General features: G+C 39.7%; 1 protein-coding gene across 1 annotated transcript in view; it reads left to right on the forward strand.

The window, feature by feature from the left end:
* Positions 1–2,473: 2,473 nt before the first annotated feature.
* The window catches only part of papss1 (3'-phosphoadenosine 5'-phosphosulfate synthase 1), a 48,603-nt gene continuing 33,923 nt past the window's right edge, over positions 2,474–17,153 (forward strand). The window contains exons 1-6 of the mRNA XM_048611132.1: positions 2,474–2,503; positions 4,357–4,471; positions 8,010–8,245; positions 9,938–10,076; positions 13,536–13,654; positions 16,468–16,581. Coding sequence (XP_048467089.1) covers positions 2,474–2,503; positions 4,357–4,471; positions 8,010–8,245; positions 9,938–10,076; positions 13,536–13,654; positions 16,468–16,581 — 753 coding nt within the window. The remainder of the gene's footprint in view (positions 2,504–4,356; positions 4,472–8,009; positions 8,246–9,937; positions 10,077–13,535; positions 13,655–16,467; positions 16,582–17,153) is intronic.

The raw sequence follows: 17,153 nt of genomic DNA on the forward strand, positions 1-17,153 counted from the left end.
CAAATTAAGCCTCATGTAAAACCTTGTATCTTTGCTTGTGGTTTTCTGGAGAGGTGAACATTTGATATCTGAATGTGAGACCCTGCTTTAGGAAGTCGGTGGTCACTGCAACCCTCACTCACCCGAGTCCAAGAGTTCAGCAACTATCCCTTGTGAAGTCCTGACAGTAGCCAACGCTCCCCCTGCAAGGTGAATTCAGTTGGGTTTGCCCTCACAAGCAATGTGACTTCTCACTAGTTTTCTACATAAGAACATCAACTCTTTCCCATGAATGAACTAGTTTCAATGGCTTTGTACTCCATCTGTCACTTTTTACCTGGTTTTTTAAGGTGGCATTTAAGGTCAGTGCCACCACCGGGTGGAGCCGTCCGTATGTGGAATTAAGAGCATTGCTACAAAGTGAAAGAGTGGCAGCTGGCCAAGCAGACAATGTCTGGGAGTATAGGCCTCAGAGTATTTAAGCCGGAGTTTAAAAGCTATAGTTACCCCCCGCTATCGTCTGCCCGGATCTTGAGACCTCTGAGTCTTTGAGCTGAGCTTTCAGTTTGTTGGTGACTGCAACAACGATGCCAGTGGTAGGTGAATATTGATGGAATGGGTGTCACCACCTGTTCCAAATGCTCATTGGTACAGGAAAACAATGGAACTATTGTGGTTGCAGAAGAGAATTTGATTGCTTAATTTGGATCTGTTCCTTGGCAAATCTTTGTGGTTCTTCCCTAAAGTTTATTTTCCCATCTAAGTTTGTGTAGTCTGCAAGCTTTATAACATTGTATCACACCCAATTTGTTCATCTAAATCATTGGTATAGACTTCACCTGCACTACTCAAACTCTGTTTTCACATCAATGATATTGCGTGTCCCTCCCAGCCAAGAATCTTGGTGAATCAGATTTTTTGCAGTCTGTGTCTCTTATTTAGCCACAAGCTGTTTGCCCTTGTATCCTTGTTACAAAGACTGCCTGCTTCACATCTGTTGACACTACTTGTGCATCGCATCAGACTACATGCTGCTTCAACTACCTGTGGCTAACTGGTGACAGAAAAGTCAATGTTTTTCTTTTTTCTCAATTTCGGTTGAAACTGAGATCTGAGATTTGAAGGTGACTGTGATCAGTTTGTTTTGGAAAAAAGGGAGATCAAACAAACTGATATCTGTTTTGTAGGACCTTAGGAAGTTAATTGCAGATTGATTCTTGTTCACAGAGGACTGTAAATGTTTCAGCTCTGGAGATACATTAAGCATCTGACAGATAACAGGGACCATCACATAGGCTTGTGCCCACCAGTCCAACAAAGATAATGTTGGAAAAAAACACAGGAATCAAAGTTTGTCTATTTTGTCAGAAGGATTGTGTGTGGCTGTGAAAGCTACAGGGGACAGATTTGATTACTCCCTGATTATCCTCCCATTATCGATATATTGAATGTTCAAAGAATAGAATCCCAATTATAGGAATTTAGTGAGTATACACCAGAGTCTATTGGAGTTTACTGGTATTGATGCTGTCTACAGAAGCCTGTGATACTACACACCTTTGAAACTGCTTAAGTGAACTGGCCAATTACATCTTTTTCTCTTTAAATTTGTCCTTTAACAGTGTGTTTCTTTGTGTGAGAGTGGGCTAGAATTAAGGAAGGTTGGGTTTAAATCATAGCTATGAATTATCTTGTTTAACTTCACTCACCCAAAGCTATTGTATTAAAGAAAAAATTAATTCTTTTGTTTATACCATAAACATAATATCAGGTACCAGTTATTCAAAACATCTGGTTAGGAACCATTGGGGTAATTTTGAGGGTCATTGAATGCTTTAATTTTACTGTGTTGCGAATATAAGGATAAGGAGGCTGATTTGATTTGGCAGTCTGTCTCTGTGCCATAACTCTAGAAATGTTAAAGATTGTATCAAATTTATAAGAAAAAAGTTTATAATTGTCCAAAGACAGGTGGCAGATCAGAAGTTGGACATAACAAAAAGAGCAAAAATTGATCAGAGGTTAGAGGAAAGATTAAAGTACAAGATAAAGCTAGCTAAAAGTTTAAAAGCAAATAGAGTTCCTATAAATATTTAAAGGAGAAAAGATTGGAAAGTGAGACTGGGGAATTAATACTGGATAATAGAGAAATGGCAGATGAATTCAAAAGGTATTTTGAATTGTAGAGAATACATGTAATATCCTAGAAGCAGGGGTAAATTAAGAATTGGAGGGAAGGTGGGGAACTCAGGAAAATCATAATCACAAGAAATGATACTGAGTAAATTGTTGGAGCTGTGGGGTGAGATGCCTGGGTCCCGATGGACTTCACCCTTGTGTCTTTAAAATAAAGTGTCAAACGAGAGAGTTGAGAGATTCAGGAATGCTCCCATTACATTGAAAGGTAGCAAAATATGTTAATTCATTAAGAATAACCTCTGTCTGAGTTCAAAATAATCTGACAGAGTCAATATGGTTTTGTGGAAGTGAGACCATGTTTGACCAATTTGAGTTCTTTGAGAAGGTAACGTGCTGTGGATAAAGGGGCATTGGTGAATGTACTAAGATTTGATAAGGTGTCAAATCAAAGGTCATTACAGGAAATAAACATTCATTGTGTAGGGGTTACATGTTGGCATGATAGAAGTTGGCTGGCTGACATGAAGCAGGGAATTGGCATAAATGGAGTCCTGATGAAGGATCCTGACCTGAAACGTCGACTTTCCTGCTCCTGTGATGCTGCCTGACCTGCTGTGTTCCTCCGGCTCCATACTGTATCGAATAGGTGTAAATGGATCTTTTACAGGTTCCAAAAATATAACAAGTGATGTGCCGCAGGGCTTGGTGGTGGGAACTAAAGTGTTTACAATTTATGTAAGTGACTTGGACGTAGCAACTGAAGGTATGTGTATAATGTGTGAAATCGTCTATTTTGGCGGTGAGATTAAAAAGCACATCTAAATGATGCGAGGTTGCAGACCTCTGAGATGCGAGGGCATCTGGATATCCTCATGCTTGCATTGCAAAAAGTCAGTGTACAGATAAAGCAAGTAATTAGGAAATCCGATAGAATGTTATTTATGACAAGGAGAATTGAATTTGGAAACAGTAGGAAGGTTATGATACTTCACTTGTACAGGGGCAGAGGTGAGATTGATCTGCAGTATTGGGTACCTTAGTTTTAGGAAGGATGTTGATACAGTGGCAGCATTTCAAAATCGGTTTACTAGGCAAATGCCTGGAATGAGGGGATGATTTATGTGAAACAGCTGAACAGGCGAGGCTTGTATTCACTGAAGTTTATAAGAGAAAGAGATGATCTGATTGAAACATCCATGAGCCTGAGGGGTCTTGAGTCCTAGAATCTAGAACTCAGGGCCACCGATTTAAAAACCAAAGGTTTCCCAATTAAGAGAGATGAGGCAAAGTGTTTTGTGTTATGAGCCTTTGGAATTTCCTTCTGGAAAAGGTGCTAGATGTAGAGACCTTGAAAATTTCTAAGCTGGAGCTAAATAGATGATTATTAATTAACGGGGTGCAAGGTACACAGTGGTAAGTGGAAATGCAGATTTGATGTTAGCATCAGATCAGCTACTTTTGAATGATGTAGCAGGCTTCAAGGGACTGAATGGCTTGTTCCTTTAATTTGTACGTTTATATGAGCGCTTGCCCATTTTGCTGTCTCCTCCAAATTGGACAATTATAATATGCTCTTGACCAGCTCATATTTTGCACTCCGCAATCAAAGTTGTCCTGCACCAAGTCCTGCTCACTCCTGGTCTTACTGGTTGACATTGGCTTCCTGTTCTTCATTGCCCCAAATTTTAAAATTGTTATGCTTGTGCTTAAATGTACCCCCATCCCACACTCTAAGCATATTGATTAACTGCAGTGATGTATCGCAGTTGCAGTCTAGCATTTTAATTTAGAAATAGATTTGTGGTCTTGGTCAAAAGTCTGCTTTGAAAAATAAAAATAATTTGTAAATTTTGATCAGCAATTCTGAAGGCACCAGTTGGGCATGATATATGTCTGAGTCTCTACTGCAGGTTGTGTAGATTACAGCTCAGAAATGGGCCTTTGGCCTGTGTTTACGCCTCTTCCCACTCTACTTCATTTAACTGTATCATCCTAACCTTCTGCTCCTTTGTTCCTCATGTTGCTCATTGAACCTCTCCTTAAATGCATCGTTGGATTTGGCTTGAGTTATCCCACGTGATAGTAAATTCTCATGATTTTCTTCTAATAATGCCTCCTTTATAGAAGGACAGATTCAGCAGTGAAAAGCCGAGTGTAATATTGTTTGTCCATTGAAATAACTTGGCTGATGCCCCATGTGCCATTTCTTTCTCATTGTTCTTACTGTGTATTTTACAGGGTAAACAGAGAGCAACCAACGTAACCTTCCAGGCGCACCATGTCAGCAGAAACAAGCGTGGGCAGGTTGTGGGAACCAGAGGTGGTTTCCGTGGCTGCACTGTCTGGCTTACAGGTAATATTCCCTTATTCTTTCCTTAAATGTTGCCGGGTTTTATATTTTGAACAAGACATTGACCATTACAGCTTGCTTCACACTCAATGCAATGGAAAACAATCCATTCCTATTCTCCTCCACACTAACCTCACTGCCACCCTTGCGTGCTTCACCCTCCATTCACTCCAGCTCTCAAGATTTTGTATAACATACTGTCAAGATCTTGGTCCTGCTAGTTCAACATTCTTCCCCTGCTGGGATATCTTTGGTCCATATCCATCATTCACTTATTTCAAAATTATTTGCCCTTTTTCCAAATCCTTGCCCTTTTTCCATGGCCTTTTTTACCTCGTGTCCTATGTTCCTCAAACTCTGCCGAGAGCTGTACTCCTTTCACTGGACCCAAGCTCATTATTCCCCAACTTTATCACCTTGTGTCCATCGCCCTCCTTCCTTAGTTCCTCTTTTGATGTTGGAGCTTTACATTTATCCCATCCCTGCAATTTCCTCCACAAATTCCTTCCCTTTGCTTTTATCGTCCCTTCTCTGAGCCTGTATATTTGTCCATTCAATTTGGCAAATCTGTTCACCCCCACCACTGACACCTACTGTCCAGTTTCTTTCATCTGAAACCACTTTGAAGCCTTAACAGTGCGAATCAAAATAGATTTATTATTATCCATCAGTTTCTTATTTTTTATATTTCTCATAGATGATGTTTCAGGCATTGATTAAATTAGTTTTTTGTATTCATGCTAATGTTGTGGGCATCACCAATAAAGTGGCAGTTATAGCTTCTGTCTGTGTCTTTGAAGGTCATGACGAGTCATCTTGAACCACTGTAGTTTGACATATCTGACTACTCTGCTTAGCTCTTGGTTTATGCAGTTGAAAGTTAACTGCATATAACTGTGATATTAGAGTAGCACAGACCACTTAAAGACGGCACTTTTCTTGCCTAAATAACATAAGTTTTCTTAACTCCAACCTTCTTCAGGTGATATCAGCTTTTTATTTCTAGTTTTTAATAACTGGATTCAAATTCACTACGTCAAAGTAGGATTTGAACTTACATTCTCTGGATTTTTATTTTGTTTTGTTTACAAGATATGTGCGTCATTGGCAAGGCCAACATTCATTGTTCATTGCTAATCGACCAGAGGGCGGTTAAGAATCATTGCTGTGGGTCCAGAATCGCATGTAGGTTAGACCAGGCAAGATTTTCTCCTTAAAGAATATGAATGAACCAGCTGGATTTTTAGAACAATTGACAGTGGTTGTGTGGTCAGCATTAGACTAGCTTTTAATTCCAAACTTTTTAATTGAATTCAAATGCCATGATGAGATTCTGTGCCCCAGAACATTAGTCTGGGCTTCTGGATTACTGTTTAGTGACAAAATTACTTCACCCCTGTCTCCTCTAAAAGTAACAATATAATGTCTGTTCTACCTGCTTAGTGCACATTGTGATGTAGCTTTGAAATAGAAATTGGAACAATTTGCTGATTGAGCAAACCCTTTTATTTCCTGATTTGCTTAGTAATTCTTTGTGTGGACAAACACAGTGAAGATGTAAGAAATGTTTTATTTTCCACTTGTTTACGCTCATCTTCCCTGCAGTTTTGACTCCTAGCATCCTAGGGTGAATATACATCACAAATCTCAGTATTGCCAAAGGGGAAGAGTGGATTTTTTTTGAGTTAAAAACAGAGCTTCCTTTTCGGATTTTTAAGGTAGAATTCAAGAGTGGAAGATCAAGCAGTTCAGCCACATCAGTGTAAAAATAATTGCAAGATTTAGAAGGGACTCACGATGTTAGCTCTTAGCTAAAGTTCCATGCAGCTGCTGCTGCATCAGACCCTGTGAACCGAAAACTTTGGCTGACAGTCCCGCTGGGGGTTGCGGCCCACCATTTGGGAGGCCTTGCATGTGTTCACTCCCTGCTGCTGTGTTTTCCTTTTGATTTCACAAGGTAGCAGGATGTAAATAAGAACTAGGAATGTAGCTGCTTGGTGGATTCCAGACCTAACACCATGAGCGAGAAGAGAAGCTATTACAGTGATTATCTGGCCACAATTAGATAAAAATGGTTGATACCACCCAGCTAGATTGGTACTGACTACTGTGGTGTGGTCAACTTTGTAAAAGTCTGCAGACCGTTTGAGGTGCATGAGGAGGGAGAGTTTACTGTGTTCGTGGTCACAGTTGACAAAGGCTGTTTCAGTATTGTGGCTGGACAGGAGACCTGATTGGAGGAAATTGGGTGGGAAGCAGCAACATATTCAAGGTTCTAAGAGAAGCAAGTGAGATTAGAAATTAAGTTGTTTGCAAGGGGCGGCACAGTGACTCAGTGGTTAGCACTGCTGCCTTGCAGAACTAGGAATCCAGGTTCAATTACACCTTTCTGCAAACCCCACACATACGGTTGCCCATTCTCCCCATGTCTGTGTGGGTTTCTTCCAGATGTTTTGGTTTCCTCCCACGATTTAAAGATGCACAGATTAGCTGGATTGGCCATGTTAAATTGCCCATCGTGTCCAGGGATGTGCATGCTTAGGTGGATTGGCCGTGGGAAATGCAAGGTTACAGGAAGAGGGTGGGTCTGGGTGGGATGCTTTTCGTATTGTCAGTGCGGACTTGATGGGCCAGATTGCCTGCTTCCACACTGTAGGGATTCTATTTTACTGATGGTAGGGTCAATGATAGGTTTATTGAGGAGACTTTTGATGACGGAAGTAAGGGATGGCATCTGAGAAGTTAGCAATATTGGTTAACATGGGGTCGAGGATAGGACATTGAAGAGTTGGTCAGAATAGACTCAAGGGTGCCAGAGGTAGAAAAGATGAGGTTGGAGAGAATCACTGAAGGAGGTAGGGTGGAACCCCAAGAAAGGTGAGAGTTTTGGGCTAAGGCACTGGGGAAGTAATTTTTGCTCTGGGAAAGTTTTGGAAGCAAATGTATGGAAAGTTGCAATCTTTGTGACAGAAAAGGCCATAGGATCTTTGTACTTACTGTTGGGGAGGTTGGTTTAAGACGACAAGTTTGTGATGAAGCAAAGAATATAGAATTATGTTTTTATTCTTTTGATGATCTTTATTTAGTGATGGAAGCATATAACCCAGTACGGTCCATTTCTATGGAAGGGATTCCTCAAGTGGGAATGTGAGTTCAGAATAAGTTACGATATCAGCATTCCTGCTGTAACCAGCCCTTATTCTCTCGATTCCTGCTGAGGGGTTGTGACATTTTTCAAGTCGCAATGGGGTTTGCAGTGGGAAAAGTTTGGGTAGCATAGTCTGTGTGGTTCATTGATGGTGATGGATGTCTGATGATGGAAATTTAAACTATTTTCTCAGTAAAGATTTTATTGTTTGAGGATTGGTTAGGATACAAGTCACCTTCATTTTAAATAGTGTCATGGGATATTTCATAAGTACTTAGGTGTGTAGAATGGACTTCTGTTTACTTTTCCTCCTGAAGGTTCATCAATGTTTGCTGAAAATATTTCCATTTATATTTGCTTTGCTTATTATGATTTTGTGGTGACATTTAACAGGCCTGTCTGGAGCTGGTAAGACTACGGTTAGTATGGCATTGGAGGAATACTTGGTTTGCCATGGCATACCCTGCTACACATTGGACGGAGACAACATTCGGCATGGTCTCAACAAAAACTTGGGTTTTAGCCCAGGGGACCGCGAGGAGAACATTCGACGTATTGCAGAAGTAGCCAAGCTGTTTGCAGATGCTGGACTTGTGTGTCTTGCCAGTTTTATTTCTCCCTACACAAAGGTACTTAACTGTTCTCTCTGTACATGAAGTATTTGGGCTATTTTCTTGTATTATGAGCAATATCCTTTATTCATTCACGGGATGAGAATGTCATTGGCTAGGCAGCATTAATTGCCCATCCCTATTTGCCCAGAGGACAGTTAACAGTCAACCACATTGCTGTGGGTCTGGAGTCACATGTAGGTCAGACCAGCTAAGGATGGCAGTTTCTTTTCCTAAAGGACATTAATGAGGCAGATGGGTTTTTCCAACAATTGGCAATGGATTCACGGTCGACATAAGATTCTAAATTACAGATATTTATTGAATTCAAATTACACCATCTGCCGTGGTGGGATTCGAACCCTGGCCCTCAGAATATTATCTGGGTCTCTGAAAACAGTTCAGTGATAATACCACTAGGCCATCACCTCCCCAGTACATATATATGCAAGTACAATTGGGGCATTCAACATTTCTTCACAATGTAACAGTCGTCACTCACATTGTTGTCAACACTCACTTCCAAAGTTTTACTCTATATTCAAATTCTTGTGAAGGTGTACACTTGTCATTTATCAATATTTAATATTGCAAGTGCTGATTTTAATGTTTATTATGCAAACCCTGTTTGTAAACAACCACCATGAACAACATTATTGTAACCTCCAGTCAGTAAATGGTGTGGACAAGAGAATTTCTCAGGCCTTGGTACATTTGCTGTTCAGGATGTACAATTTTTAAGAAAAGACTTATTCATCATTTGACTGTGGACACTTTGCAAGTTTTTAAAACTATACTTGAAAAGTATTGTGTTAGAGTAGTTTATTGTATTACATTTAGAATTTAACTCATGTATGTGCTTCTTGATGCCTAGGTGTCCCCTAAGACATTACTTCACAAGCATTATTTAGGATACCGGTAAACCCCAGTTAAGGCATTTGTACAGAGCTTAAAATACATATGTAAGCATCAGATGCTGAAAGTACTGTTGAATTAAAATTTGCTCATGGCTGTAGAAGTGCAACTTTTTCACAATTTGATACAGTGACCATTTAACTTACACAATGGTACTTGATTGTCTGAAATTATTTTGTCATCGCAATGCAACTTAGTTTTAAGCAGACAGAATCAAGTTTTACGCAGATTTCCTGCGTATCCTGCTTGTCTTATTTTATGGCTCTTTTAGAGGCTTTAACAAAATATAAAGCATATTTTCTTTCTACTCAAGTGTATTCAAGTACTCATGCTTTGTATTTTTGAGTATATTCAGAATGTGTTTTTTTGCTTTTAAAAACTTGCTAGGGAGTGTGAATTGGCATGAGTTTCCAGCCTCCAGTGCACTACATAGAGTGCATGAATGCAGTTTGTGTAAATCATCATGTGGGAGCTGAGTTCTATAATCTCCGTTAGAGTATCAGGGAGACACTAGGCTCCTTTGCACATAAATCAGTGATTGGCTCCTGTCCAGAGCCTTGGCAGCTCTACCAAAATGCCAATCATGAATAGAAGACATGAAATCGGAAGCCGAGACTGAGAGAATGTGTAATTGATAAAATAACAAATTCTGAAGTAGTGTTATAACAATTTACTTTACTACCCTCTCTCTGCCGATGTATTGCAAAACATTGAAACTGTGTCAAGATAGCTCGTAGTCAGGTGAACATTGCTGATATTTCTTATCTTTTAATTGTAAAATTTCACTGTTGGTAGGATCGACAGAATGGCAGGAGTATTCATGAAGATGCTGGCCTGCCGTTTTTTGAAATATTTGTTGATGCCCCTCTGCATGTTTGCGAGAAAAGAGATGTGAAGGGACTGTACAAAAAGGCTAGAGCTGGTGAGATAAAAGGTAGGTATGAGAGAATACAAGGGGCATCTGAGGGCAGGGGACACGTGGGGGCCATGTAACAAACATGTGCAGCTCAAAAGAGTTCTTGTCACTGTTAGTTTATTTCTTTCAACAATACTGGCTATTCCCTAGTCAGCACTAAAGGCCATATGGCCTCTGTACATGTGTTAGCTCCTTGAAAGAGCTATCCACTCTCCCTTTTCCCCATAACACTGCAATTTGTTACTTTTACATAGAAAATAGGCAGAGTGGGCTATTTGAACTCTCAAGCCTGCTCCATTATCCAATGTGATTATGGCTGATCATCCAACTGTTCTTGCTTTCTCCCTATACCCTGTGATCCTTTTAGCCCTAAGAACTATAGCTAATTCCTTTTTAAAAACATTCAGTGCTTTAACCTCAACTGCTTTCTGTGACAGAATTCTACAGGCTCACCAGGTTTTCTGGGTAGAGAAATTTCTCCTCATCTCAGTCCTAAATGGCCTAAACCTGTAACCATAGACTGAGAGCCCTAGGTCTGGTCATTGGGAGCATCCTACTTTTACCCTGTTTAGTCTAGCGAATATTCTGTTTCTTTTGCCAAGTTACTTTACCCGTTATCGTAAGTCTCTTGTCATCTGTTATTGACCTGCTTGTCATTGGAAGCAGTTCTCCCTGGCTGATCTTCTATGACTCATCATAATTTTAAACACACCTATTAAATCTCCTGTTAACTTTCTCTACAGTTAAGATTTAAAGTGTATTTTTAAAACGTTCAAGATTCATTCATAATCAAGTGGCTTGTGACAGTCACTAAAAGTTTTCGTATAAATTAAAATATCAGTAAGAAATTCAGATATGTTGATAAGAAACTTAACACCAGCTAAGTAGCTGGGCGTTCACATCAATTACCTGTGTGTAAATTGACTGCTGTAATTGTGCATGGAATAACAACAGCACTTCAAAAAGTATTGAGGAAATGATGAGTCACCATTTTAAATGCTAATTTCTTTTTTCCTCTCCCTCCTCCTCTGGAGTATATTACATAATCAGAGCATTTGCTAAGTTTGAGATCCATCGTAAAAGAACTGCTTCACAATCCGTTTCCGACCACATCCAGAGTCTTGACGTTCTTGTTCCTAACAAGGGTTTGTGTGACTGCTCACTGCTGGAAGTCTGTGGTAGATTAAGTAGTTATGGGAGCTTATTGGTGGGAAAATTAGACTTCTGCAGATCTTGGTGGCAATCTGAAAATCTTAAACTGTCATGTGCTTCTTAATATAAAACGTCAAATTGCTGTTGTTTCATTCACCTTGCTAAATCATTTGTAGGCCATTTACTTGTGTCATCATATATAAATGATGGGCCCAGTAGTCTTCAGCTTTGCATAATACTTTTGCCAAACCTTTAAATTGCAAAGGAAAAAAAAATCTCCATTTAGAAATGGGTGGCATGATGGTTCAGTGGTTAGCACTGCTGCTGCACAGCACCAGAGCCCCAAGTTCAATTCGACCCTTGGGCGACTGTCTGTCTGTGTGGAGTTTGCCCATTCTCTCTGTGTCTGGATGCCATGATTTCCGCCCACAGTCCAAAGATGTACAGGTTAAGTGGATTGGCCATTCTAAATTGCCCGTAGTGTCCAGGGATCTACAGGCTAGGTGGATTAGCCATGGGAAATACAGAGTTACAGGGATGGGGTAGGTCTGGGTGGGATGCTCTTCAGAGGGTCAGTGTGGACTTGATGGGCTGAATGGCCTGCTTCCACACTGTAGGGATTCTATGATATAATGCTTTTCACAATCACAAGATGTCTCTAAGTGCTTTACAGCCAATTAAGTACTTTTACAGTTTAACTATTCCAGCTAATGTCCATGGTCACCAGTGAACAGATAATGTAATGTTTTATTGTCGACGTGAGGATTAAAATATTGACCAGGAAGCTGGGAACAACTGCCCTGTTGTTCTACAAAATAATTCAATGAGATCTTTCGCATCCACCCCAATAGGTCTTAACTTAATATCTCACCTGAAAGATAGCATCTCCTTTTTTACTGCACTGGATTGTCAGCCTTGTGCTCAAACACTGGAGTGGGAGATAAAACTGGAACTTTGAGATTCTCAGGTAGACAGCTTAATTATTATGCCACAGGTAATGCACACAGACTGGATAATATGACTTAAGTTCCTTTAGTTAAGCTACAGATATAGATGTAAGCTTCTTGTTCACTGTATACAATGGCAGTAGACTATGTAATGAAAAGTATAGTGTACATTGAATTTCTGTAAAAGGGTAGATCATTATTCTTTAATGTATGCACTTTCTTTCCCTTCCTCATGTTACATTCCCTGACACCAAACAGCCTTATTACTGACTGCTAAACCCTGCTTTAGCTAGTTAATAGCCCTTATGCTAAAGTTCCCTCTAAAGGATGTGTCCTGATTTCTTTTGCCTCTGCTGTGGAGTGGTGAATTGTGCCAGATCAGGGACTAAAAGATTAATACCGAATGATTTCAGTTATGGAAATTCAATTGGTAAATAATTTGCTTGTTTGGTCTTTTAATGCTTTTGTGTCATTGTATCTTCAATTTTAAAAGTAATTTGGCTTTACTGATGTAAAAAAAAACATTAATTTGTGGGAGAATTGTTTTTTCAAATTTCAGTCAAGATCTCCGGTGCATAGTGATTATTTTCATTTAAAATGGGTGTAAGATTTAACTAGTTAACAATTGTTACAAGTAAAGGTGGAAATGGGAAAGGATAGCAGAAAGTGTGATGAAATTCACTGTCACATTTATTGACTTAACCAGTAAAACCTATATTACCTGTATGTTTGGTGCTCCAGAATCTGAAGTCATCACTTCTGTTTCTTAGATGGTTCAAGAACAGCTTCTTCCCTGCTGTTACTAGACTGCTGAATGGACCTCCCTAACTTCAAATAATGTTGATCTTGCTTTGTGCACCTCCTGTGCAGCCGTAACCTTGTATGCCTTGCTCTGTCTAAGCACCCTATGATCTGTAATTCCTTGTTTGCTATGATCTGCCTCCTCTCCCAAACAAAACATTTTACATGTTCTTAGGTACATGTGACCACAATAAACCAAATCAAATAAATCAGTGTCGGATCTTGTTGGAGTAGAGATCTGTTGGCGTCTTGCCCAGCTGCCCTCTGTAACCACCTTGTATCAGCTGATCGAACTGCAAAATATCTGCATTTGTATGTGCAGGCTGATTGGAAAATAGTCAGCAGTGGGAATGTTGACTGATATAATTTCCTTCTGTTCCACTTCTCTTTTCTTACTCCCGAATAGAAAGATTGTGTGTTCCACTTATAGCTACTACTGGTTATTCTAGAATCGCCTATCCCATCTCACACTAATCGTTTTTGTTTAAAAATGCATTATTAGAAAGTAACAAAAGTCTTTCGTTATGAAATTATACAGTTAATTACTAAGGAACACAATGTCTTTATTGTCTTACAGGATTCACTGGTATTGACTCTGAGTATGAGAAGCCAGAAGCTCCTGAACTAGTATTGAAGACTGATGTCTGTTCTGTGAATGAATGTGTCCAGCAAGTGATTGAACTGCTTCAAGAAAGGGTAAGGATTCAACTGTGTTTTGAGTTGCACTGCCTTTTAATATTGGATTCATTAGGTACCAGGACTAGTGGGTCCTGACGTCAAGGTTTAACACAGGCCATGGTCACTCCAGAATAAGTCATTAAAACATGGAATCCTGACTGCACCTACCAAACCAGGTGTAAGGCAGAAGCGAAATGTACTATAAATCCTCAGCTGATCAGGCGGCAACTGTGGAGGGAGAAACAGAGTTAATGTTGAAGATCTTTTCTGGTCAGGTGAAAGGTTATGTCTTTCTCACTTGTCAATTGCTGCCTCTTTCACCCAAGGTAATTTCAGTGACCTATGTCTTTTGTGTGCACCTTTGCAAATGGTGAGCAGAATAGCGTACCTACAAAAGAATGTAGACTAACAAGATCTCTACTTTGTACAAGATTAAGCACCTGCTGGTACAAACTCACAGGAAACAACTCTTTCTGGAGAAAGGGAAATCCATGTAAACCATTTTTGAAAGATTCGTTCTTGGGATTTCAAGTCACTGGCAAAACTGACTTTTGTCCATACTAAGCTGCCCAAAATTATGATGATGGGCCACTTTTTTGAACTGTTAGTTTTTAAAAAGTCTATATATCCTGGCAGAATGCGCCTTTCACAATCTTGTCCCAAGGCGTTCAAGTGCCAATCCATGGATTTGAGTGTATAACCTAGGGTAACACTCCATAGGGCTACTGAGAAATGTTGCAGATAAATTGTCGTTTTCCTACACTACAACAGTTGTTACACTTGAAAAAGAAAAGTACTGAGCAGCTATAAAGCTGCTTTGGAAAGCCCCTAGGAAGTGTACGGTAATACATAAATGCAGATCGTTTTCTTGCTAGGTAGAAGGAAAGACTGGTTATGCTGTAGAAACAGCTGAATGGCATCATTCCTGTGGCAGCAGCATTTTTTTTGGAACAGGACATTGGGCATACAAAATCAGGTATATCCCATTCAACCCGTACATCGAGTTCAGCAATTCTAATTTGATCATTACTGTTCTGTACCTTACTCCGTTAACTTTGATCCATATCACTTGATACCCACATGCCTGCCCTAATTGTTTTCATTTTCTGTATACTTAGTTCAGTAGAAGTACTGTTTCAATTTTTCAGTGACCATAGAAGTGTGTTATCTTAGAGAATGTCAGAAGGGTTTACCAGACTGATTTGTGGGATAGCATGACTGATGTGTGAAGAGAGACTGGATCAGTGAGGATTGTATCCACTGGGGTTTAGAAGGAGGAGCGAGGGAAGATCTCATAGAAACCTGTAAAATCCTAACAGGTCTAAATGGGATGAATGCAGGAAGAATGTTCTTGATGACCAAGGAGCCCAGACCAGTGGTCACAATCTAAGGATAAGGGTAGGCCATTTAGGACTGAGATGAGAAATTTCCTCACCCAGACGGTGGCTAGTCTGTGGAATTCTCTGCCACAGAAAGGAGGTGGTACCAAAAACTTTGATTTCAGTAAGGAATTACATGTAGTTCTTGAGGCTAAGGGAATCAAAAGTATGGGGTAAAAATGGGAGCAGGCTCGAGGGCTGAATTGCATATTCGTGTTCCTATTTTCTGTGTAAAATTACACACGAGTATCGTGTGCTGCAATCTTCTCGATTTCTGAGACACCTTTAGGAAACATTGCTTAATATCTATACTGAATGAAAATCTAATTTTTTTTATGAAAATTCCATTTGACCCAGCGTCAGTTTCATTTTGTGGGGGGCGGGGGGGAAGCAGAGGAAGAGCGCACCAGATTTCATGTATCCTTCATGTGGAAAAACACACTCGTTGGTTTCGCTCGTGAGCAATTTGTCTCTCAATTGTAAAATTTATGCCCATTGTTCTGGATCCTCTGTCTTCTCTTTCCCAAGCATCCTCTCCCACTCCTGCAACCTTGGGAAATCATTTCTCTGTATTTTCTATCAACATCTCCACTAGATCATCCTTGGCCATTCTGAATTCTCATGAATAACTGACCCATGGTAGAAACAAGCAGAATCTTTCAGCCTTGACAATACGGAATTTTCTGACCACTTTCAGAGAAGTATTTCTGTGACTACTTCTGCAATCGGCACAGAGTCCAGGAAAAGGAAGATGGAAACTTAGAAGCAAATACTCAAGCCTGCTCAAGTATGATTTATAAAGTGTTTTTTTTTAGCAAGGCAGTGAAATCATTATGGTCTTGACTATATCTGGCTATCATCACTTATGAAGATATTTATTTTGTTAGCTAGCAACGCTAGAAAGGAAGAACTCCTGTGTCTACACCTACAGGATAACAAAGTGACGTTAGCTTGTGGCTCTTCATCCAGACCCCCAAAATGAGCATTATTTTTTAAATGATACTTGAAACAGATGTTTTAAATAAAGCTCTTCATGGAGGTCTGTGTGTTTATGATTTTCTTACATCCGTTGGGGTTGACCATGAATTTGGCTATGGCTTTTAGAGTAATCATTTCTGTGTAGCCACCTTAATTGTAGATTAAGCACCTCCTTGCACAGACGTTTTGTGAGTTATCATCTATTACACAGATGAAAGAAGCTCCTTTAATCCTTTATTTGTAATAAAATGGTTTAATTAACTCTGCAATTCTTTGATTTCCTTTTGACCATGTCGCTTTTATTAATTATGAACACAAGATGGCAGTACAGTACCAAGCTTTTTAATTCTTCTCATCTCCTGTACAGAACGCTTCTAACTATTCATTGCTATGTGTTAGTTCACAGTTTCTTATGTTTAACCAATAATTCGTATTGTTACCAAGTTGTTTTGTTAATCTGTTTTTTTCAAATAGGATATTGTCCCTGTTGATGCTTACGCTGAAATAAAGGAGCTCCTTGTCCCCGAAAACAAGCTTGATCTTGCCAGGGCTGATGCAGACACTTTGCCAGTCTTAGAAATTAATAAGGTATGAGCGTTTTCTTCTCCTACCTCTTGTCCCTGATTTAAACTGTCGTGTGGCACTGCTCAGGCATGGTGAGGCTGGTCGTATTCGTGCTTTACAGTCAACAAGTGAAGGGTTTCAACTCAAGATCCAGGCAGACTCCCAAGTTTGAAGGTGTTGTCCTTCAGTTGAGCTGCTAATTTTAGACCTGTTAACCAATCAAAGTGGATGTTAAAGATCCCAAGGCTGTATTTGAACAGTTATTCTAGTGACCAATTTTCACCCCTCACTCTGTGGAAATAAAGCATCCATTACTGCATTTCGCAAGTCTGTCACACACACAATGAACTCTGAATGGAAAGTATTATATAAATAGAAATATTTCACATTGAAAAGAATGATGTTTAGATTTGATATAGTTATCTTTTGGTTATGTTTAAATTTTCACTGCATTCAGTCCAATTCCAAAAAGATTGGCTGGTATTGTGTATCACTCGCAGTCCTTAACAAATCAATCTGATATTTGTGCAAGAGATAGTAGGAACTGCGGATGCTGGAGAATCCGAGACCACAAGTTTCTGAGCTGGATGAACACA

Source organism: Rhincodon typus, chromosome 1 (genome assembly GCF_021869965.1).
Source record: "Rhincodon typus isolate 14 chromosome 1, sRhiTyp1.1, whole genome shotgun sequence".
Classification (NCBI taxonomy): domain Eukaryota; kingdom Metazoa; phylum Chordata; class Chondrichthyes; order Orectolobiformes; family Rhincodontidae; genus Rhincodon; species Rhincodon typus.